This window comes from Globicephala melas, chromosome 8, assembly GCF_963455315.2.
Source record: "Globicephala melas chromosome 8, mGloMel1.2, whole genome shotgun sequence".
NCBI lineage: Eukaryota > Metazoa > Chordata > Mammalia > Artiodactyla > Delphinidae > Globicephala > Globicephala melas.
In genome coordinates, this window is record NC_083321.1 from 3,479,381 (window position 1) to 3,498,127 (window position 18,747).

Sequence of the window (18,747 nt, forward strand, 5' to 3'; positions counted from 1 at the left end):
ATCCTCCCCCAAGGCCTGGCCCTGTCACTAATTCGTTGTGTCATCCTGGGCAAGTTGCTTTGTCTGTTTGCATCTTGGTTTTAAAAACTGGGGATGATCCTACCTGAATAAGTGTAAGGGGCATGCAGTCTTCAAACAGAAAGTATGGGCTCTCTTCCTAGTACATTCCACACAGGCTGGTAGGCCTGCAGGGTTTGGAGAGCAATTCTGGGCTGGGCTCAGAGGGAGCTGGGGAGGTAGGTGCACAGCGAGGACCACAGAGACTGTCGGGGTGGCCATGTGACTTTTGGGGGCCCTTCCATGGAGCCAGAGTGGCTGCTTTTCTCGTGCAGGACAGGACAAGAAGGCAAAGATCTAACTTGCAGCGGGAGCGATATGCGTTAGACTGAACGCCTAACTTGCCAATTCAAAGGCTTGGGAAAGCTTCAGAACGTCCTTTCCGTATCCTTAGGGAAGGGACAGTGACCTCTTGCTGCACTTTTGCCAAGGGCGAGGGATTTCTCATTCATCTTTTTAATGCTCGGCACTGAACGCACGGCTCTGGAATGAACGCACGCATGGGGGAATGAATGACAGAGGTGTGGGGTTTGCACACTGCTACTGGTAGGGGCCACCAGATCAAGGACACCGAAGCTGAGACCCAGCCAGACCAGAGCTTAAACACCACACCCCCCAGCTCCGAGCCTCAGTTTTTGCATCTGCGAGATGGGGACAAAAACATCTCCTCGACTCAGGTCACAGGATTCTTGTGAGGACCAAGTGTGATGGGAGAACTGAACGTATTTTGAAGATGAACCCCTGAGCTGTCCCAAGGAAGGCAGAAAGACGGCTGTCTGAGGTTACGTGGGAAGAGGTCAGGGGCCAAAAGTCCCCTTCACAGCAGGTGTGCCCTGACCCAAGTACCACAAACAGCGCGAGGGCAGTCTAGCTGTCTCTGCAAACTTCCTCCCCAGACTCTTAGAAAAGGGCAGAAGAGGAGAACGGAGCCCTGCATCCACACCTTGGTCGCTGGACTGCGACCCAGTGCATTCTTTCTTTATATTTATTTATTTTTTATTGACGTATAGTTGACTTACAATGTTGTGTTAATTTCTGCTGTACAGCAAAGTGATTCAGATACATATATTTGATTCAGATATATCTGATTCAGATATATATATATATATATATACATCTGTGCCTGCACAGAGCCACCTTCGTTGGGTGACTCAAAGTAATGACTGAGCAACACTTACTGGCTTGAGCTGTGCTGGGGATGCCCTCAGAGGCTCTCCCCGGCACACTGCCTGCCCTGCACAGACAGGCCCCCAGCTCCTAGAGCACTGCTTCCAGCCTGTCTGTGGCCATTTCTCTGGTGGCACGCTGCTCAGCCCTCCTTCCTGCGGCCACGTGCTCCTGGTTCACAGCCCTCCAAGCCCGTCATACCTGAAGCCTCCCCACCGTAAGACTTCGTGCAAAATAAGTCACTAGTCTCCTCTGGGCTGTGAGAAGCTTGAAAGAAGAGCCTCTCTGCCTCTCTGCAGACTTTGGGGCCCTCACCAGAGTTTGGGGGAGCCGAGAATTTCTGGATTGCGAGAGACAACGGGTCCCTGAACTAAAATTCCAGAGTCCAGGGGCCATTTATTAAGGGCTCCATTTTTTTTTTTTTTTTTTTTTGTGGTACGCGGGCCTCTCACCGCTGTGGCCTCTCCCGTTGCGGAGCACAGGCTCTGGACGCGCAGGCTCAGCGGCCATGGCTCACGGGCCCAGCCGCTCTGCGGCATGTGGGATCTTCCCGGACCAGGGCACGAACCCGTGTCCCCTGCATCGGCAGGCGGACTCTCAACCACTGCACCACCAGGGAACCCAAGGGCTCCATTTTTAATTTCACAGCCCGTTCATTCTCAAGTTGAATCTGGTGTACCTTGGAATGTCTGTTTCTCTCCATTTCCTTAGCTGCCACCTCTACCTCATGCCTCCTAACCGGTGTCCCCCTCATTCCCACCTCTAGGTCTTCAAATATGTGATTTCCTAGTGTGAAAGGCCCCACCCCACCCCATTATGGGTATAACTGGCCCCTTCTCCTCCAGAATGCTCATCCCTCCTACAGGCTGTCCGTGGTCACCTGCCTCTGTGTCTTCGCCCTTCCTAGCTCTCCTCCCAGCTGGTGGGTGACATGGGACAGTCATCTGCCCCCTCCTGGCCTCAGTTTCTTCATCTGCGGTAACAGCACCTACCCCACACGGTTACTGAGAGAGTGAAATGAGTTAACACACAGCGGCGGGCCCATCGCTCTGGAAGCGTCCCTTGTCGCTGTCTTGGGTAACTTCCACCACTGCTCCTTAAGCCCCAGCTGGGCGGGGCTCCCCGGCCCGTTCGCTCTGGTGGTGTCCGGGATCCCACAGGGCCTGGTACGCAGCAGGCACACAGTGTGCGCTTGAAATGATGATCCTAAACTTTCAAGGTCACCCCCAACACTGGTCCCTAACATTGCCAGCCTTTCTGCCCAAGCCCAGCTGTAGAGGACACCCCCATAGCCCACAGGAGCCCAGGCATGACCCCAGGGGGTGCAAGGCCGGAGGGTCTCTGCCTTTCCGGGACCGCACCCCACAGGCACCTCCCTGGATGCCCGGCCGGACTCCGGCTGAGGCCAGAGAGGCAGTCTAGGGCAATCCTGGGCTTGGTCAGAGGGAAACACGGGGCTGGGGCCTCCGCATCTCCTGGGGAGGGGCTTTGGCAGTGGCTGTGTGGGCACCAGGGAGAAAGGGGAGTCTGTTCTCTGGACCCAGAACGAGCGGCAGCGGGGCTCCCCGGCTGAAGGCGCTGGTCTCAGCCCTTCCCCCTTCAGGCAAACTTTGTTCCAGCGTTAAGCCGAAACCCACATGGGCAAATTCTGACCTCCGGGGATCCTTGCGACCGCTGGGTCCCGCCCCAGAGAGAGTGGTAGGGGTACCGGGGACCCCAGACAGGGGACCCAACCACGTGGTCGGCCAGGCGCTGGCCCACGCGGCCCGGCTACCACCCAGGCCAGGCGCGAGCGCCGGGCTGGGGACCGGGACGAGCGCGGAAAGTCAGTCTCGAGCGACCGGCGCCCGCCTGCTGCCCGGGGTGTGCGGAACTCCCGTGCCGAACCCCGCGCCGCTCCGGGGACTCCGCGTCGGTCCCCGGAGGGTGGCGGCGGGGTGGGGCCTGGAGGCTGCCACCCTCCCGGGGCGAGGCGGCTATCCCACCGGGGGCCCCAGCGGCCCGCTCGGGCGAAGCGGCTGCGGGCTGGGACGCGGTGCCGGGGCGGGCGCGGGCGCGCGGGTGGCCGCCCCCCACGCGCCCCGAGCCCCGCGGACCTGGCGCGCCCCGCCCCCCACCAGTCGCGCCCGTCCGGGGCGCGGCGCAGGTGCGCGGCCCTCCCGCCGGATCGCGGCCGCCCGCACTCACCGTGCCCTCGGACGGCAGGTAGCCGATGTCCTCGATGGCGCAGATGTTGATGATGTGGACGCTGCGGTCCGCGGCCGGGAGCGTCGAGTACTTCTCGTTGACCCTCATCGCGGCCGCCTGTGCGCCAGGACCGCCGGGCGACGCGCCCTCCCCATCCACGGCCCCGGCGGCCTCTGCAAGCGGACAGGCAGCGTTCGCGGCGCGCTGGCTCGCGGGGGGCAGGGCCTCCCGCTCCGCCCGCCGCCCGCGCCGCCCGGCCCCGGCCCCGGCCTCGCGCGCTGCGGTGCGGGAGCGCCCACCCTGCCGGTCCCGCGGGGCCCACACGCCGGCCGGCTTCCTTTGCCTCCAAGAAAGATGATCCGCGCTGTGCGCCCGCTTATGGCCGGGGCGGCGGCCACGCGGGTCAGATTTTTCGTAGAAATTAAAACACAGGAAGAAAGTACTCCATTCCTGCGGGCCCCTCCAAGGTTTATTTTTATCCGGGGAAAGCGCCCCTTGGTGGCCCGGTTCTCACGTCAGGGAGGAAAGGTCCAGTCGCCCCTACCTTACAGTTCAGTTGCGGGTCACCTTGCAGGGGAGACACGCTTCTGAGCTAGAAGTCAGGAATGCTCTCCCTGCCCCTTCCCGCTCCACCCGCTGGCTGACTCCAGCCGGCTGTCACTCAGCTCTCACCTCCTCCGGGGAGCCTCCCCTGCTTTCTGCGTGCCCGCCCTGTCCAGCTCCCCGGAGCCCCCTCAGGTTGCCCGCAGTCCCCATTTATGGAATGTTTAGTACTCTGTGCCCAGGCACGAGCAGAGTCTGGGACACAGTACATCTCATTTAACCCCACACCCTGGTCCTCCTTTTGCAGAGGGGGCTGGGGACTTCGGAGGCCAAGGAGGTGTGGGCCGGGGGAGCGCGTGCAGAGTCGCCTGCACTCCTTCATGATGCTCTGCTGCCTCCCTGAGGGAGGGACGGTGACTTGGATGGTTTCATCCCAGGACTAGCAGGGCTCGGGCACACAGTTGGCACTCCTCAGGACATTTTTAATCCTCCATCCCCGCAGGAGGGGGACGCAGGTCTCTGGGGGCAACCATGCTGAGGTTTAGCCCTCGGGGGCCACGCTGGCAGCCCTGCCCAGTGGGAATGAAGTCTCCCGTTTTTCTGCCCTTCTGTATGCCGTTAGTTCCTCAAGGTGTGTGTGCCAAATGCCACCTCCTCCAAGAAGTCATCCTGGACTGCCCCTCACCCAATCAGTGAGGCCCAAGAACCTGCCTGTACCTTGACTACAGCACTTTCTTTATTCCACCTCATTTTACAGTGGATTCATACAGTTGATACTCAATAACTGCTTGTCAAATGGCCACTGAGGAACATTCAGGGCCTACAGAAATGATTCTAAAGAATGATTATAAAGCTGCCTTCTAAGGCCATGATGTCGTCAGCCTGCTGTGGTTCCAAGAATGCATTCTGGGATCAGACAGGATGGGGTTGGGTTCCCGCTCTGGCACTTTCCAGCCCTGTGGCCCTGGACGAGGCTCCTTAAGGCTCACAGGGACTCCGTCTTCTCCCGTGAGCATCTAGCGTGTGTGAAGCTGCAGCTCAGTGCCGGGCACAGGGGAGGCTGGGCAGTGGCCACCGCTGTTACTGCAAACTATCATCTTGTCATTGTCGTGACCTTCTTCCCTCTCCCATTGGAGAGGCTCAGCGGAGAAATGCAAGAAGGTTACTCCATCCTTGGCCCGGCCTTGCCAATGGGAGCTGAGCGGCCCTAAAGGACTCTTTGTCTGCACCTTGGACAGCTAGAGTAGGTTTGGAGAAGTGCGCTAGGCTGCCGAAGGCCGGAAACAGCCCTCCACAGTTTCTGCCACGCCAGGGAGACCTTGCTCTTAAAAGTTCAAGTTTTCAGGGCTGGGAAGAATGACACAGACACACACACACACACACACACACACACAGAAGATTATGTAACTTCATTCTCTTATCCGTGTTGGTGAACAACCAAGATTGTGCAACCCTAATGTACCATCTTTCTAAATTTATTTTCAAGTGGCAAAGGGCCTTGCCGAAGCCTACGAGATATAATTTATGAAGAAAATAGGAAAAATGGAATCCCTCAATTCTGGGTACGTTGGCCTTTCCAAACGTTTGGGGGGTGACACTTGACCGCTGTTCCCGGGAGGCCTGGGGGCTCTGTGCCTGAGCCCTTCTGGGGGCTGCAGGGTGGGGGACAGTCTTTGAGGCTTGGCAGCTCCCCACCTCCTCCGGAGACAGCGCCCCCTCTGGCTTTGCCCCCAAAGCTGTGTTTCTGCACTTGTTTCTGTGATTCACGCCTTAGCCAGGTTCAAGACATCTGCTTGCTTGTAAAGCGTCACTTTCTTTGCCACATACAGTCGAGTTCCTTGCTTTGCCCTGCTCCCTGCATCTGCTTCCTCTCGCCCCCTCCCCTAAGCTTCTGAGGTGGACGGTGTAGAAATGCTTCATCAAGGGGAGGGGAGATGCAGGGTGGCCTCTGCGCAGAGCAGGTGCAAGGATGGGCCAGCTGGGATCAATTCCATCCCTGGGCCGCTTATGGCCTGGGCCAGGCGTGGGGTGGGGTTCCTGGGTCTTGGGATTCCAGGGACCAACAAGTAGTAAAAACATTCCCACCAAATGAGGAAGGAGGAATGGGACGCTTCTAGTTGAGATATCTCTGAAGTTAGAAGGACTTTAAAGGGTCCCTTCTGTTCTGGTGATGATTTCACCTGCTGGGTTCCCTGCCTTACCCTGTCTCACGGGCCATCATGCTGGGATTCCGTCTCTACTCTGAATCGCTAACTGCTTATAAACAGACCCTCTAGATAAACTGTTGCATTACTTTTGTATTTCCTTCTTTTTGACTCAGTGATTCTCACCGTTAAAAATCCAAAGGGACTGATTTCACCAGAAGGATTAATTCCCCGCTCATGAATTAGTAAAAATCGGTCTCATTAGTTTAAGTGGTACCCTTTATTATGGGAAGTTCTGGGCCTCACGGCTCACCCTTTTCTGCCACCGTGTTGCCTTTTCGTGTTATTGTGATGTCACCCAGCATTAGGCACTTTCGTCTCCGCTGACATTTTAATAGTCACCAGGAGTGCAAGCACAGGGTGACAAGGGGCGCAGGAGAGGAGGCCAGGCATGCTCCCGGGTGAATGCCTCCTTTGTAGGTGGCAGGAGGGGGCCCTTTCCAGTGGTGTTTTCTTTGCAACATCAGTTTCATCTCCTTGGCATTGTGCACGAGAAAGAAAGAACGTCTCGCACTGTTCCTGCTTAGTGGCACCGTTCTGAGCCTCCCCAGGAGAGCAGGCTTCACACAGCGAGCAGAATGAGGCCGTAGTGAGCCCGGGGCAGGGATTATTCCCGCAAGGGTGTCTCTGATATGGCGCTGTCCGGCGGGGCTTCTCACCTTGGCTCTGTCGACATCTGGCGCTGCATCGTAATTTGTCCTGGGGCCATACTGTGCCCATCCCGTGCCCTGTGAGCTGCTCAGCGGCATCCCTGACTTCCTCCCACTAGATGCCAGTAGCACCATCTCCCTCCCAGTGTGACAACCAAGCACATCACCAGACACTGTGAGGTGTCCCCTGGGGGCAAAACCCCTCCCTGCTGAGAACCCTGTTCCCAGGCTGCAAGGAAGACCCAGGAGGCTGATCTTACCACCCCCATTTCTCTGATGGGAATGGAGGCCTGGAGAGGTACCTGGCTTTTTATCAGAGATACACGAGGTGGGAGTTATGATTTGTTTTTACAAAATACAGAGATGCCCCCCCCAGGGCTGCTCACAGTGGGTGGAGGGGCCGGCACAGCCCAGGACACACCAGGCTGCTCTGTCCCTCGTTCTGGCCACCCCTGCATGGGGCAGCCTTCTCCCCAGGACAGACCTCTGCACTCAGAGGTGCTAAACAAACGCCGCTGACTCACGGGCAGCCTGGGTGGGGAGAGGAGCGCGGAAGAAGTGAGCGGCTCGTGACTCAGGGCTATTGTGAGCGCCGACGGCCACCCATCCCCCGCTGGCTCTGAGCCCCCTTCGAGTATCTGGTGGGCAGTCCCTGTAGGAAAGAAACGAACACCCCACAGGTATATGACCTAACATGCTAAAAGCGACTCAGGGTGTAATTATCCCCAGGGAAGATGTGCCTGGAGAATTTATAACTGAGATACGGTGGGTGGGAGACTGGCCCCTGTCATTTCCTTCCTTCAAATGATAGCAGAGCTCTGAGCAGAAGCTGGCAAGCTGCAGCTGGATGGGGGACTCCTTGGGCGTGGAGACTGCCAGCCCAGAGTTCTGGAAAGCAGCCCAAGCATGAAGCTCTGTCTGGGGGACGCCCCCCACCCCCACAGCAGCCAGGGGTGTTGTTTCCATCAGAGGGTTTTCAGATGATTTATGTGTTTTGTTAACCCAAGGCCCACCTTCTGAGAATTCCTAGGAACTCTAAAAACATGCCCAGGGTAAGTTAGAACCCAGCCCGTCACCTCCTCCTGGAAGCCTTTCTGGCCTGAGTCAGTTGGCCTGACTCATCTCTGTTCTGCTGGCTCCAACCAGGCACTCAGGCCCATTTCTGCTCCATCTTCCTCACGTCTCCTCCTACTTTATTTCTCCCCTCTTAACCCCCCCTCCCTCCCATCTTTGGCACAATATAGATTTCCCAGTTTATGTTTATTTATTTAACAAGCAGTGGGGCAGTGTTTACTACAGTCCAGCACTGTGCTAAGCTCCCTACAAACAGTAACTTGAGTTCTTATAGTGATTACAGCCATTTGCAAGGGGATTCACACAGATGTCACCCCTCCACCCCCGGCCAAGGTCCTTTCTTTGGAGGTTTGGGGAGAAGTCCAGACTGAGTCTCCAATGGCTGCTCCCTCCTCCCCAGCGACCCTACAGGCATCATGATATTAATTCCCATGACGACAGACACTTGGGCACCAGAAATCCTGCCCACTGGGGACGGGATGCAGGATGCAGCCGAGACAGCCTCTGGACCACCCTGCCCAGCAGAGGGTGGGGAGTCCGATCGCAGCGTGCTGGCTGCCCGCTTCTCAAAATGAAAGCCCCGCCCAGGGGTCTAACGCTTCTTCTTGGGTCTTGAAAGAATAGCAGAGCTTCATCCTGCCTTGCTTTCATCAGCCCTCCCCAAGAGAACAAAGGATTTCCAAGTCCCACGCACAGATCGCCTTCATCCGGGCTCACACCCCACCAGGCAGAGCCTTCCAGATCATGGAGCTGCTGAGAGATAAGAGCCAGGTGCTCCAGGCTGAAGGTGGCGTGAGGCCCCCAGGCTGCGGAGCTGGGATGGAGCTGCCCCGTGCCGTTGAAATGTGTGAACAGGAGCAACGCTCTCACCCGCACAGCCCAACCGCCTGCATCCTGCCCGTGCACGCATGCGTGTGTTTTGGAGCGCATCCCATGTGCATTATTGCTGTCCTGGGGTCAGTGGCCACACACAACCCTTAATTTCCCTAAAGACCCATCTCGCGGGAGGCTGGACCCTGACGTCACAGCCTAGGTCGGTGACCTGGGTCTCGCTCCGGAGCTGATCCTCTTGGACCACTCTGTGTGACCTCACACAGCTCCCCCAAAGATCAAGCAAACCCAGAAATCCTTGGACAGAGGACCAGGCTTTGGTATCTTTATGGGAAGACCCTGATGCTTTCCTGTGAGACCCCAGGGCTGGAATCAAAGACCTTCTGGGTTTGGTGAGGCCACGGATGGCCTTTCCCTGGAAACCTTGCTGTTCATGCGGTTGTACCTTCATGTGTGTACGATTCAGCGCAGAGCTTCTGTTTTGCGTCAGGCCTCTGCTAGGTCCTGGGTCTGCGTCCTGCAGCCAAGCTGCTGGGCTACAAGCTCCTCTCGGGTACAAGCTCACTGCATCCTGTGTTCTGGGGCCTGGCTGGCTGGACACCCAGCCCAAAGCAATGAGCCAACGTTTTTGGGAGGCGTGAATGAGCTGATGAACCAGAAGCCTCACGAACAAGGCACTGGCTCTCCCTGCCCCGGTGCTGGGAGTCAGAGCTACGAAGCTCCTCCAGGTTTGGGACCTCGGACCTCATCCTCCAGCGGAGCTTCCTGGCGTACTAAAGGAGTGGGTTCTCGGGCCCTACACACAGCACGGTCCAATAGGAACGTGATTGAGCCGCTGGTAATTTGCGATGCTGAAATAGCCACATAACAAGAATAAAACTCATCAAGGGAAATTGATAAAGTATCTTATGTAACTTATTCTATAAAATGTTATCTTTTCAACACGTGATCAATAAAAAAATTATCGATGAGCTAGTGGACATTCTTTTACCCTATGACAATTTGAAATCTAATGTGTATTTTATACGTACACAGCACATCTTAATTCAGACAAGCCCTATTTCAAGGATCAGAGCTGCCTGTGGTCAGGGGCAAGGTACTGAACAGGTTAGCTACAAAGCCGTCTCTTATTATGTAGGAAAACTCTATTGGATGGCCTTTCTTTTCTGCTTTACACTTCTCTGTGTCTTCTAAGATTTCTGCAGTGAACACAAATTAGTTTTATCACCAGGAAAAGGGAAACTATTATTAAAAACTCTGACATACCATGTAACCTGCAGGGTTACATGGTACCCTTTTTACTGTTTGAGGGAAAATGGCCAGTTGATCGGATTTTTATCTGTACAGCACCAATTTAGAGAAAACCACCTTTGCTTAGGGCCAATTGGAGACACGTTCCTAAAATATTTTGACAAAGTTTAGTCTTTAATTACAAAGCTTATATGATTACACAGCTGGTCACAGAGGCTTTTGAGTGGAGGAGGTGAGAGAGCTCTCTATTTGGAGACCTGGTCCACCTGAGGGCATCCTCCAAGGGTCCCTGTGCTAAGTGTTAGGTTCAGCAAACGTGGGCTGTCTGCCCCACCATGGAGCACGGGAGTGGGTGCTGCCTGAGATGCCAGCCGAGTGCATGGGGTGGGGCACCTTACCCAGCTGCCTGCTTGGAGGACTCTTAGCCCCTGGCTCTTCTGATAGTACTGCCTGGACTGGTGGGGAGGTCATTCATTCACTCACCCATGATTTACCCACTCAGTCATTCACTCATTCATTCACTCACACATTCATTCATTCATTTACTCACCCATCATTCATTCATTCACCCATGATTTACCCACTCAGTCATTCATTCATTCATTCACTCACCCATCATTCATTCACTCACCCATGATTTACCCACTCAATCATTCACTCATTCATTCATTCATTTACTTATTCATTCACTCACACATTCATTCATTCATTCGCTCATCCACTCACTCTTTTGTTACCTCCCCCCACACCTTGTCCATCCATCTCTGTTTTTCTGTGCAGATGTCACCCCACCCCTCATCCACTGCATAATTCCCTTCATTGTCTCGTTTCTTGTCTGTCCCACCCCCTCCCTTGGCTAGACTGTCAGCTCCAGGCTATTTTGTCATGATTCATTCAGTGACTCCAGATTTCCGTGCCTGAAAATGACACCAGAAGTAAGCCACCGAGCCGAGGACAAAGGTACAGAATTGAGCCGATGATTCAGTGAGTTTGGGCCCCAAAGCATTTTCTCTTAAGAGGTAAAATGTGGGGAGGAGGGGAGAGGGTGAGAGAGAGAGGAGTCTCTGCAAGCCAGGACGGCGTCTGACCTTGGGAATGCGTTAGTAACCCACAAGGAATTAACTCAGCCCCTTCCATCCCTCTGCTTATGGAGACGAAACCCCAAAGTGCATGTCCTGTAGAGTTAGTAAGTACACACACACACACACACACGCACACACACAGACCGCCTGATCCCTAAATGGTTAAAAATGGGCCCAAAGTATGTGACCTCCTCCTTCACGCTTATACAATTTGTGGTCCTGGAATCCCCCCAGAAGCCCACCCCGACCACGGCCCAGATCCTCCACAATCTGTGATCCTGCAGATGCTGGAGGGCCCAGGGCCGCCCCCTGTGTGGTGCCCGCGCCCCTGCACCGAACGCCATCCCTTCCAAAAGCAGTGCCTGAGAGCCACCTTCCCTGCTTCTTGTGTGAGAATTATTACATCTGAAATCAGGCTTTCTGGAAAACCAAATGTCTTTTTTTTTTTTTTCCTGCCCCTTCTATCCACCCCTACGTGGCAAGAGAATCCCTTGGAGGAGAAATTTTCAGTTAATTCATGTTTTATTCTACAACTCGATTCTCAGGGCAAGCGCCTTGAGATCTTCGTAACCATCCCCCCTTCCTTCCTGCTTTCTGCCCCATTTGGCAAGAGGCTGACCTCTGACCTCAGCCCCAGACTCCTCACCTCCCTGTAGAACTCACACCCGGCTCCTTCCAGCCCCTTTTGGAAGAGAATGCGCATCCTGTCCTTTGTCAGGGAGGATGTCGGTGCCCCCAGTTCCTTCCAAAAGGAAAACAAGGGAGAAACATGGTGCCCTGAGGTGGATCCCGGCCTGTGTGAGCAGATGCATGTCAATCGTTTCGTAAGGCAAAGTGTGTTGAGGAGGTGCTCTGCTATCCAGGGGGGACCGAACCAGCCTGGCCCTCCAGCCTGAGAAAGCACACGGGCACATCGCTGTTGGCTGCGGCCCCGGCATGGATCTAGCGGGCCTCTGCGGCGCCAATGACATTTGGGAACAGCTGGCGAGGGAGGGGCCAGGTGGCAGGGACCCTTCCTCCCCCTGTCATGGCCTGTTGACTTTGGGGACCCCAGCAGGGGACTGTTTTCCCTTGAATGAGGGCCGGGATCCCCTCTCCATGGCCAGACACTAGTTAATGGCTTCACAGGAGTTAACTTTCTCCCTGGGGTTCCTGCTCAGGCATCGCCTAGGCCTTCCCTGTTCCCCCCCCACTGCCCCACGCCCCGGCTTTGCTTCCAAGCAGCACTTGTTACCCGACTGTTTACTTTCTCTCTGTGCCAGGAAAGCAGGGCCCTTGTCTGTCTCTCTCGGCTGTATTCTCAGCACCTAGCAAAGCACACAGCAGGTGGCAAAAAAATATTAGACTGGCCAAAAAGTTCATTCGCGTTTTTCCATATGTTTCGGAAAAACCCGAATGGACTTTTTGGCCACCCAATATTTAACGAAAGCACGAATGAGTGAACAACGCGTGCCTCGCCAGTGTCCGCGGACTCCAGCGCCGTGCAGAGCAAGCACTGTTACGAGGGGGCAATTTTAATCTGACTCAACCAACCCCTGAGCTGCCTCTTGGCCAAAGGAGGTGTGGGATCTTCACCGAGGGGTTCTCCCCAGGACCCTGGAGGGTGGAGCTAACGTCTTAACATTTTCAGGCTGCCGGGGCCGAGAGTCCTGGGGCCACTGGTCCAGCCGCCACAGGAGCCCAGTGACCAGCCCTCATCAGACCTCTGAGCTGCAGGAGGGAAATGCAGGACTGGGCTCGCCAGACATCTGGGTGCCTCCCCTTCCCCTGGGCAATCAGCGAGTTTACTAAGGTCCTACTGTGTACAGCCACAGAGCTGTGAGCCCCAGACACAAACGGAAAGACAGACCTGCCCGCCCGGCGCTTACATTGCCGGGGAAAGTCAGAAAACCCAGGGAGAGGCCTGAGAAAGAAAGATCACGGTAGGTCCTGGAAGGTTCTCCAGAGCGAGTGGCTTTCAGCCGAGCCCTCAAGGGTGACCGGGAGCCAGGAGGATGAAGAAGAGAGGACAGCCGCTCCAGGCAGGGGAAAGGCCTGCGGGCGAGGGCGCCAGGGCTCTGGTAGGGGACATGGTAGGGTCTGGAGGGGAGGACACTGGCGAAGGGCGAGGGACTGCCGATTCATCCGTCAGTTTCCCCCGTAGCGCTGCTGCCCTGTCCCTGTGAAGTTACAAGGTTGCCGGCGCAGCGTAGAGGGGAGGGGGACGCCCCCAGAGAGTGGGCTGGCTGATTTTTCATGGGCGGCCACGGCGGCCTCTCCGTGAAAGGGGCTTTCACAGCCATTCAGGAGACAGAGACCTTGGGAAGACTTTGACAACCAGACTCTGTGTCTATGCAAATAGAAGGATTTCTAAGGATGTGCACTGGTGCTTCCTTGTCAAGAGCAAGGGCTCCCCTGCAGGGGGGAGTTGAGGGGGGTAGGAGAAGGGACCAAGCCGGGCTGAGCTGGTCTGGGGGTGCTGGCGCCTTCTCCCTCTGGACCGTAGTGAGGCTGTGCCTCGGGGGCCCCTTCATCCAGCGTCCACGGCGGAGTGGAACGTCACGATGACGGGCTGGCTGCATCCCCGCACCTGGAAGTAATTAAAATTCCACGGGACAGCAGACGCGTCTGCTGTGCCGTTACCAGGTGAAGGCCGAAGTCAGGCTGCCTCCGCACATCCACCCACACCGAATCCCAATGAGAGGAAGGTGTCACGTGCTTCGGCCCCGACACACAGTACGTGCTCACAAAGGCTCGCGGAAGGGATTGTCCCAGAGGACACATGGCATAGGCTTCTTCCCTCCAGGGACCTGCGTGCCTGCCGGGTGACCTTGGACAAGTTAGGGAGGCAGCCCAGGGAGGAACATTCCAGATGGAGGCTGCAGCCAGGCAGGGCCCTGAGCTGGGATGAGCGTTGAGTGAGGGGCAGAGCGTGGAGGCTGCCGAGGCTGGTGGCGGACCTGGTCAGAGCAGAGGCGGGGCGGTTGGGCTGCAGGGCCTCGGGCCCTCTGGGTGGGGGAGGGGCGCAGGAGTAGAGGGGTGCGGTCCGAGCTCTTAGGCTTAGCAGATGGAAGGGTGGTGCCAGGGTTGGGCCGAGTGTGGGGACCCAGGATGTGCATTTTAGCCGAGGACCCCGGAGCCTCTGATCCGGTGCCGCCCCTTGACAATGTGCAAGGCCTCCTCTGATGACGGCTGGACCCAGGAGATCTCAAGCCCTGGGATGGAGGCTTCACTGCCTCTGAGGGCAGCTGACTGCCCCTGGGGCAGCTCTGAGGGAACCTGCTCCGAAAAGCCAGCCCTGCTTCCAGGCTTGGGCCACCTGCAGAATTACCCCATCATGAGAACAACATCTAAAACTCAGAGTCAGCCGTGCCACAAAGCTCCCTGTGTGTCCTCCTTGCTCGGACGAGCAACCACAGTTTGCTCTACTCCCTGTCCCCGGGAACGCCACGCATCACTCTCAACCGTGTCTTTTCAAAATCCTTTGCTCTGGAACATGGACTCATGCAAGCTATGTGAGGACTCAGCGTTGGCAGCTCAGTGTGTGAGTGCAGGGCTCTGCAGAGGCCCTCCTGGGTCACATCCCCCTCCGTCCTTAACTCCTGTTCTCCTGGAACTGCCCCAAATGTCTCTATTGCGGCCCTAAGCTCTTCATTGACTGAGACAGCGAATCTCATGAGAACAGGCAAACTACTGATCTAATTCATACTAAGGTGTAAATGACTGTTTTCTCCCACGTACTTTTAATAGGTGAACAGGGCAACAAGCATCAAGTCCACGGACATCTGGGGATGGGGGACGTGGAGAGAGGGAAAAAACTCCCCAGGCAAAGGGAAAGGGGAGAAGGAAGAGGTTTGGGAGAAGGGGGGCAGGGAACGCCTTTACTTCCTGTTGGTCTGGCCTGGACTGACCCAGCCCTTCACTGCCTGCTGACTTGACTTTGGAGGCCAGCACAACCAGGGAGGGGCCAGCATCTGTCTGATCCCTGAGGGCAATTTTAAAGCTCACTTCAGTCCCAGGCTTCCGTCTGAAAAATCTCCCCAGAGCAGAAGCAGAGCCAAGAACAAAGGAGAAAAAGTTGTGAAGCCACAGCAAAGGGCGCGTGGGGGACTGAACCTGTTTCTCAGATATTCGTCTGGCCTTGGGGAAGTGCTCCTTCTTGTCTGCGAGGCTGAGGCCAGAGAACCAGCCCTGGGGGGCGGGGGTGAAGGAGACACGTGGTGCTCTTCTCGACAGATGGACAGACAGATGGACGGATGGTGCCCGAGAGGTGGCCATGCTTCTGCCCCTCGGGCACAGGCTGTGAGACCCTAACCCTGGCCCCGATCTACCCTGCAGGCTGGGGGTCCAGCCACCCCAGCATGATCTCGGGAGCAGGAAGGGCTCTGCCTGGCAGTTCATAAGCCTCCTTCCCTCAACAAGCCATAAAGCTGCCACGTACCCATTGTGGGAACAGCCTCTGTGCGCTGGGAAAGGGGCCCCGCCTGTACGTGCCCATCCACTTCCAAAGCGCGAAGACTTCTAGTACAGAAGAAAGAGGAACGAAGAAAAGAGGGGAAGAAAAAAGAACTAAACAGGAGAATGAGGGAAGTAAAGAGAGAGCAAGATGCCCTGGAAACGTAAAGACCTGTATCTCAGAGAAGAGGGATGGGGAAGCCCCGAGGTCAGCGTCAGGACCTCCCCCCACCCGTGTCCTGTTGAATATAGTTATTGGTGGTGGTTTGACTTTGACTCATCAAAACTTTACCCAGATATCATATAATATTGCTTATATGTGGAATCTAGAAAAATGATACAGATGAATTTATTTGCAGAGCAGAAGTAGAGACACAGACGTAGAGAACAGCTGTATAGGTATCGGCGGGAAAGGGGGAATGGGATGAATTGGGAGATGGGGATTGACATATATACACTATTGATACTATGCATAAAATAAATAACGAATGAGAACCTACTGTATAGCACAGGGAACTCCACTCAGTGCTCTGTGGTGACCTCAATGGGAAGGAAATCCAAAAAAGAGGGGATATATGTATACGTATAGCTGATTCACTTTGCTGTACAGCAGAAACTAACACTACATTGTAAAGCAACTGTACTCCAATAAAAATTAATTAAAAAAAATAACCTCTGTCTCTAAAAAAAAAAGTTACCAAAAGAAGGGGGGGAGAAAAAGACTTGCTATGACCAGGTCATGTTTCTCCAGAACCAAGGGGGTTGTGAAGCCCAGAGTGGGTGGGGTACGGAAGGTCCAATTTTCATCATCACATGTAATGAGACACCAAAAAAACAGTGGGCGAGACACTTGGGGACGGCTTGGCTTCCCAGGAAAGGGTACTAATGCCAGGTGGTGTGGTGAGACTTGCATTAGCATAAATTTAATCTTATCTTTAAGAAGACGGGGGGCTTCCCTGGCAGTGCAGTGGTTAAGAATCCGCCTGCCAATGCAGGGGACACGGGTTCGAGCCCTGGTCCGGGAAGATCCCACATGCCGCGGAGCAACTAAGCCCATGCACCACAACTACTGAGCCTGTGCTCTACAGCCCGCGAGCCACAACTACGGAGCCCGCGTGCCACAACTACTGAAGCCTGAGTGCCTAGAGCCCACACTCCACAAGAGAAGCCACCGCAATGAGAAGACCACGCACCACAACCAAGAGTAGCCTCCGCTCGCTTCAACTAAAGAAGGTCTGCGTGCAGCAGCAAAGACCCAATGCAGCCAAAACTAAATAAATAAAATAAATAAAGTTATTAAAAAAAAAAAAAAAAGAAAGGCGGGAATCACTCAGCTAAAATGCCTGCTCACGCTGCCAGGTCACTGGTCAGCAGACCAGGGTGGAACTTGCTGGGATTCGAGGGGCTGAATGCTCCTGCCGCCTCCCTACCTGCTCTCCACCTTCCCCTCCCAGCCCCCCACCCCCAGCAAACATATAGTACCAGGCACGCTTGGGCCCATGGCAGTTTCTACCGCAGAGAAGTTCAGTGTCTGGACTAATGTTTGTGTCGGGCTTCACAACCTGAGATGTTCAGCTGCTCCCAGGGGCTCAGAGGGCAGCTAAGTTTGGGACCCACCTAGTCTCAGGGGGACAGACACGCACACTGGTGACCGTGGTGCCGTGGGACCAGTAACCCTTTATGGAGACAGGCATGGAGTCCACGGAAGCCCCGTGGAGGGAATGCTGAACAAAGCTCCGGAGGGAGGGCGGCTCTGGACCCTCTGCCCACCTCGCTCCAGCCTGATCCCTTCAGAACCCGCAGCACCAGTGCACTTTTGTTCCCAGGGCTCTGCCTTTGCTTACAAGATTCAGCTCACTGGGCAAGTGTCTTTAGGGTCTTCTGGAAGATGGGTCCCCTGGGGAAGGCTTCCTGGAGCACATACCCATCCTTTGCAGATGTTTGTAAACATCTATCGGGGTGTGGCACCTCCACACAGCAGAAGGCTCCGGTCCCGATTCTGCCCCTGTATTCAGGGCTCACAGCATCTTCTTAATTAAAAAAAAAAGTCACAGCTCTCTTCTCAAAGTACCCTTGGCTGCATTCCCTAAGACTCATCCTCACACAAGGCCTATGAAATGCACAGCACAGGTGTCATTAGACCCATTCTGCAGATGAGGAAACTAAGGCCTCAGCAGATCCAGTGGCTTACCCAGGATCACGCATTTGGAAGCAACAGAGGCAGAGAACCCTCCCCTGACCACCTGAGCCCAAGAGCATGCCTTTCCGCTGTCGTCTGAGAAGTTCCAACTCTCGAGGCGACGCTCTGTGTGTACACATAAAAGGGTCTGCAGGAGGTAGCAGCTGGTAAGATGCATAACGGGAGCTCTGCTTCTGGTCACAAGAGTGTCAGAGTAATCTTTCTGCCAAGGACAGCTGTAGAAGCTGGATAAAAACAAAATCCCCCAAAAAACACCCCTAGGTATTGGAAGAAATTGGAGGACAACTGAGGCAGACAGGACTCAAAGGCTAAGACCCCAGAGAGGAGGGAACCATGGAGAAACGGGCTCAACATTCTGTTCACTTTATTCCCAAACTGCTCATGTACAAGGCTGAGCAGCTGAGAAGTAAGGCGGAAAGTGACAGCTAAGAGGACACAAAGGCAATCAGAGATTTGGGCAGAGTCTCTTGATTCTGGGGAAGCAACAGCTGGAGTTCAGGGCCCGCCAAGAAAGGGGTGGGTCCTGCTAAACGGTCCAGCTTTCAGATGAGAACCCTGAAAGGCTATATTCCCGAAGGAGACCTTCCTTCCCCAAATCTTGAAGTACAGCCTCAAATCACATCCAACCCTGATAGAAACAAGCTGACCTGTCTGTATTCTGTCCACCAAAGAACCTAAGACCCTCTCTCTCGAAGCAAACATCAAGGTCCAAGATTCAATGAAACGCTACCACAAGTGCCAGGACGCAGACTCAAGTCATTAAAAACCAAGCAATACGAATAAACAAAGGAGTCAGAAGCATACTCGAAAAGAGTTCGACCCAGAATTCCCCACAACTGCTGACAGACACCAGGCCACATTTAATTATGGATGTGGGAAAGCTCTATCAACGTCAAGAGGGGACACAAAGAGAACCACATGTAGCTACAAGTGTACCTTGTTTTACTGTGCTTCACTTTATCACGCTTTGCATACATTGCATGTTTTACAAATTGAAGGTCTGGGGCAATGCTGCATTGGGCAAGTCTCTCAGCCCCATTTCCCGACAGCCTTTGCTCACTCTGTGT

General features: G+C 55.1%; 1 protein-coding gene across 5 annotated transcripts in view; it reads right to left on the reverse strand.

The window, feature by feature from the left end:
- Positions 1 to 18,747, reverse strand: part of ANO1 (anoctamin 1) — a 162,304-nt gene that overhangs the window by 86,884 nt on the left and 56,673 nt on the right. For 4 of the 5 annotated variants that reach the window (XM_030833238.2, XM_060302813.2, XM_060302812.1 and 1 more), the window contains exon 2: positions 3,412 to 3,584. In XM_030833238.2, the coding sequence (XP_030689098.2) occupies positions 3,412 to 3,584 (173 nt within the window). Of the gene's footprint in view, positions 1 to 3,411; positions 3,585 to 3,955; positions 4,076 to 18,747 lie in introns of those variants that run through there. The other variant, XM_060302814.1, reaches the window with a different exon arrangement.